The 5,357-nt window shown below is 34.9% G+C and overlaps 1 protein-coding gene across 1 annotated transcript; it reads left to right on the top strand.

Annotated features, from left to right (window-relative positions):
- The first annotated feature begins 1,892 nt into the window (after positions 1-1,892).
- Vom1r29 (vomeronasal 1 receptor 29) lies at positions 1,893-2,854 on the top strand. Its single transcript, NM_001008946.2, has one exon. It carries the CDS (start codon positions 1,937-1,939, stop codon positions 2,852-2,854), a length of 918 nt encoding a protein of 305 aa, NP_001008946.1. The 5' UTR covers positions 1,893-1,936.
- Positions 2,855-5,357: the final 2,503 nt, after the last annotated feature.

Consider the following 5,357-nt stretch of genomic DNA (forward strand, 5'->3'; position numbering starts at 1 on the left):
TTTGTTGACATGCACAGCCATTGCCAGGCCAGGATGTTCTTAGGTTTCCAGATGCATATCAAAATATAGTATGTTAAACTATTCTTTGTAGAGTTTTTGTTCGTTTTAAATTTCTTTCACTTTTTTGTTTCTATTTTTAATTACTTTCAATGTAGCAGGTTTTCTTTTATGCTTTTTACTATTTACTGTTTTGATTGAACCAATTCTTCATTCTCACTTCTCATTGTGCTAACTCATGCTTATGTGTTCTGTGAACATTTGTGGTTATACTCTCTTATCTTACATGCTTTCTTACCTGTACAAGACTATCTCATAGGGGTATTTGATCCCATTTATGGACCCCATTTTATTTATGTGGGATCAAAACAGACTCACTCCCATATAATTACACATTTTAAAATGTATAACCTGGGAAACAATAATGATCTTTCTTAAGCTCTCTTACTTTACTTGAGACAGGACTTTTAATTCACTGCCTTAGCCATTCCCTAGGATGTTCAGAAGTGTCAGTGTATGGAGAAGCAAGCCTATAAATATCTGATAGTTCTTAAGGTCTCAGCTCATTTCTCTACTTTCTTTTAACTTTTACATGTTCCTGACTTCACTATCAATACTGTCCCTGTTCTTCACTGTCCAGTTCACTGTCCCTGCATAGCTCATTATTGTGTAATGCAGTATTTCCTCCCCTGGGGCTTCTTGGTTGAACCTGCTGCTGTCACATTCGGTATTGTCAGACATTGGAATAAGATCACTCTTGATCTAAAAGGAATTTGATGACAACTTGACTTTCAGAAATAAAATGTGATGTTATGAGATTTTTTTCCCATTGCACTGCATGGATGTGCTGACTAACTCACTGTCTTCTTTCCCAGCATTTTCACTGTAATCTTTTGAGTAGTACATGATGATTACACATGCAGTTTCTCCCACTTATGTATTTTATTTTATTTATTTATTATTTATTTTTCATCCTGGTCACTGCCCATCCTTCCTTCCCCTTCACGACTGAGAGGGAGGACACCAACTGGGAATCCCCCCGACACAACCTTGGCACATCAAGGCTCTGCAGGGCTAGTTGCATCCTCTTCCACTGATGGTAGACAAGGCAATCAATGAGGGGAATGTATGCAACAGAGAGAAAATAGTTTTAAGGAAATCCCATGGTCTAGATTGTGTGAGATTGCATGACACAGAATGTCCCCAGGTCTGTAACAGCACATTCATGTATGTCTGTGCCCTGTATCATTGCATAAGAGCTATCTCACAACTTAATAATATATATGTTGTTATGACCCATCATTTAAACATTTCATACACTAGATAAAAATGTTCTTATCTATGACTCTAGATAGATAGATAGATAGATAGATAGATAGATAGAAAGATAGAAAGATAGATAGGTAGAATGGTATTATTAATTTTCATTATCTGCCACTTAATATTAGATGAAATGTGCTTTAAGAATAGATATGCTTGAGGTTGGTAGTAGTCACGAAGATTGTCTTCCTTTATACCATGACACAAAATACCAGAATTTTGTTACAGTCTTGGATTATCTTGGACCATGCTTAGTAGTACTAGTTCTCTCTCTTCATTGCTTCTCACAGGCCAAGTAATGTTAAATGCTGCATATCCTATGATTAAGAAAGCATATTTCCAATTCACAGGTCTGTCTTGAAATCTTCAGCCATCTTACAATATTGTGTTGTAAGTATGTATTGTAAGTTGTAATTACTTTTGTCAAAAAGTTCCAGAAATTATTGTTACAATACATAGAGTACATAAATTAGAGTTATACTGACATTGTATTCCTGCACTTTAGGGACCCCTCTGTTTTAGTCTCTCAGTTGTTCTTCAGATTATTAATACCTTTCATTCATTTTGATCAGAAAATGGGTGTGGCCATAATCTAAAGAGAATCAGGAGCAATTAAAAAATGGACTTCTGGAATCTGGCAGTCAAAATAATTTTCTTATCACAAACTACAACAGGAATTCTGGGGAATTTCTTTCTTCTTATCCACTATCTAATCTACTATACAGAACATGCATTAAAGCCCACAGATTTGATTCTCATGCACCTAATGGCATCCAATGTTTTGATAGTTCTCTCTAAAGGAATGCCCTACACACTTGCAGATTTCGGGTTGAAGAACTTTTTAAATGATTTCGGATGCAGATTAATTTTGTACATTCAAATGGTGGGCCGGAGTGTGTCCATTAGCACAACCTGTCTCTTGAGTGTCTTCCAAGCCATCAGCATCAGTAACAGAGAATCCTGTTGTGAAAATCAAAAGTTGAAAGCTGCAAAGTATATTGGCTGCTCCATTTCCTCTCTCTGGGTCATGTCCATAAGTATAAATTTCATTTTCTTTGTCTACATACTTGTCAAGAGGAATAGCAAAAACACTACAAGAAACCGAGATTATAAGTACTGTTCTACTGGAGGGGGTGATGATATCAATGCCGTACTCTATACAGCATTAGTGGTGTGCCCTGAAATCTTCTTTTCTGTGCTCATTGCCTGGTCCAGTGTCTCCATGATTGTCATTCTGTACAGACACAAGCAGAGGGTTCAACACATCCACAGCTGTCCTGTTTCCAGCAAAAACTCACCAGAATCTCAAGCCACTAAGAAGATCCTAGTCCTGGTGTGTACCTTCCTGGCATTTTATACTCTCTCCTCTGTCTTACAAGGCTGCATTGCTCTTCTATATAATCACAGTTGGTGGCTGGTGAATGTCACTCGCTTCACTTCTCTGTGTTTTCCATCCTTTGGACACTTTGTTCTTATGAGTCATTACTCTTTTATGCCCAGATTCACTTTGATCTGGATATGGAATAAAATCTCCTAATCATATTTAACTATTTGAGTGATATATTTTACTTGATTTCCAATTGTGATCTCACACTCTTCATCAAAAAGTCACTAAAATAATTAAAACATAGGACCTTCTCTGTTAAAGTTATCCAAATTTAGAATGGAGTTTGTCAATTGGTTGAATCAGTAGCCCACATGATCTCATCATATTATGATGACCATTGTACTCCTGAACGTCTTCCTTTTATATCTGCTGTATAAATAATACAGGGGAAAATCTGCCAATAAAACTGACTTTCTTGTTGGTTTCATCTTGTCAGGCAGCTTAGCTGCTTAGAATTTCACAGACAGCCTGATGATCCTACATCGAAAAAAAAGAAAAAGAAAAAGAAAAAAAAGAAAACTGAAACCATGGCTGATCAAATACTTCTTCTTTGGGAGGCCCTGATCCTATCGTAGTTGCTGTAGCATGTACCAAAAAATAAGTTTACGTTTTTTATCTCATACAAAAATCATTTCAAGATGAATGATATTTTTGATATTATTTGAGCTTTTTTAAATAATATATTATTCAGAGATTTTTCATCATTAGAGATATATGATTATAAATTTCCCTTGTAATTCTGTGTTTATCTGGTTTGGCATCACAGTAATGCTACCTTCATCAAAAGAGCTTTGAATAAATTAATATAGACATTATGGAAACCACTTCTGTGGTCTCCCGGGATGTGAAAAATCAACTGTTTGACCAGCTCTTCTATTCCTGGACCTAGACTGAGAAAAATCCATATTATAACATAGAAATATTTGCCTATCAGTGATGATTGCTGGTCTGTTTATTTAGCAATGAAGCATATCTCTCCCATATATCCATAAACATGTGAATCAAATATTCAATTTTTCACACATAAAATGTACTATAATTCTACACTGTGAAAGATGAAATCACAAAATATTTATGAAAATTGATTGATAATGGATAAAATTTAGCCACATCACCTAAATCAGAAAGAAAAATGACCACGTGTTTTCCTTCATGCAGATCTTATCCTATAATGTCTAGGTATAGGAAGTGTAACTTCAGTTATAACATTTCTAAAGCATACCTAGAAAGGTAATATTAGATGATGGGCAAATGAAAGTATCCAGAATTTAAAACAGATGATATACAATAATATTTTAATTTTCAATGTTATCAATTTATTTTCCTTTCTGATGCATACGAGTATAAAAATATAATTGCTACTCAGAGCATAGAACCCTAAGTAAAGCTCTATGGCTATATCATGACTATTCTAACATCTGCAGTTCATTGAAATGTACAGAAAATTGGCTTGAGCAAGTATTCCTTTATTAGTTATTTCATTGTAGATTTTTTAATTCTTTTATTTATGTGCTCATTACAATGAAGTGATTTTAGTTTGACATAAAACACCAAAACAATATTTCCATGCAGAAATTATTCCATATGTAGCCACTAGTAAATGTGATGTATTGCATAAATGGACTCAATGACAGAAATCGCTTGATTATCATGCTATATTCCAGAAATATTTTACTTAATATTTTATTGAAAATAATTATATTTTTATAAATATATTGTGACTACAGCTTTCTCTAACTCTTCTCCACCCATTTTCTCCCCTCCCATGAAATGAAGTCCTTTTCTGTCATTACAAAACAAAATAACAGCAAAACCTAAGAGAATACAAAAGGATAAAATAAAAACCATCACACTGAAGTTTAAAGGATCACACCCTTACTGAACAAATATTTCATTTCAATTGGGGGTTTGTCCCAAACCTTTGATCACTTGGTTTCTGGATAAAAGGCACACACTTTTATATTTATAATAAGCCATACTCAGTACTGCAACAGGGCAAATATCTAATCTCTCTGGCATAGGGATCTATTTACACACTATTAACCCTGAAATATGATTTCCCAAGGTCTGTATGGGCTGCTCTAAATTTCAATTGGCCAGCCGTCATGGCAATACAAACAGACTTCTGTAAATTTTCTCATGAATCCAACCTCATAATTTCTAGCACGTTATGAACGATACCAGGTCTATTTTCAAGAATCCTGAAACTTTAACACATGTCTGTTAGGAGATATTCAACACTTCAGTGTCTTTTTAAATTAGCCACCAGAAATGTTTCATAAATGATTTTGTCTCTCACAACCAGCACAGTCATTACTACTGCAGGTGGAATGAAAATTGCAGTTCTTAAAGGGAGTGAGCACACAGTCATAGACCTATATCTCAGCCTTGAGTTACTCTTCTAATGATCCTCATTAATGAGTCTGGATCTGCCCAATGAACATAAAATCCTGTAGGCATAAGAAGCAAAGTGAGTATGTTGCATTTCAGCATGCGCTGTAGAACCAAAAAAGAAAAAGCCTGCTTGGGTGCTGGTGTCTAGTAATGGGAATCTGGGGTAGGAACAGATCCACAAAACAGAGAGAGAAGACACAAGAATAATTTCATAGCTAATATTGTTGTGAAAATAAATAAGCATACCTTACCTCATGCC

Source organism: Rattus norvegicus, chromosome 1, assembly GCF_036323735.1.
Source record: "Rattus norvegicus strain BN/NHsdMcwi chromosome 1, GRCr8, whole genome shotgun sequence".
NCBI classification, from domain to species: domain Eukaryota; kingdom Metazoa; phylum Chordata; class Mammalia; order Rodentia; family Muridae; genus Rattus; species Rattus norvegicus.

Bases quoted from the DNA above. Each gene is read 5' to 3' on its own strand.
- Vom1r29 (NM_001008946.2), top strand. From the start codon at position 1,937: ATGGACTTCTGGAATCTGGCAGTCAAAATAATTTTCTTATCACAAACT.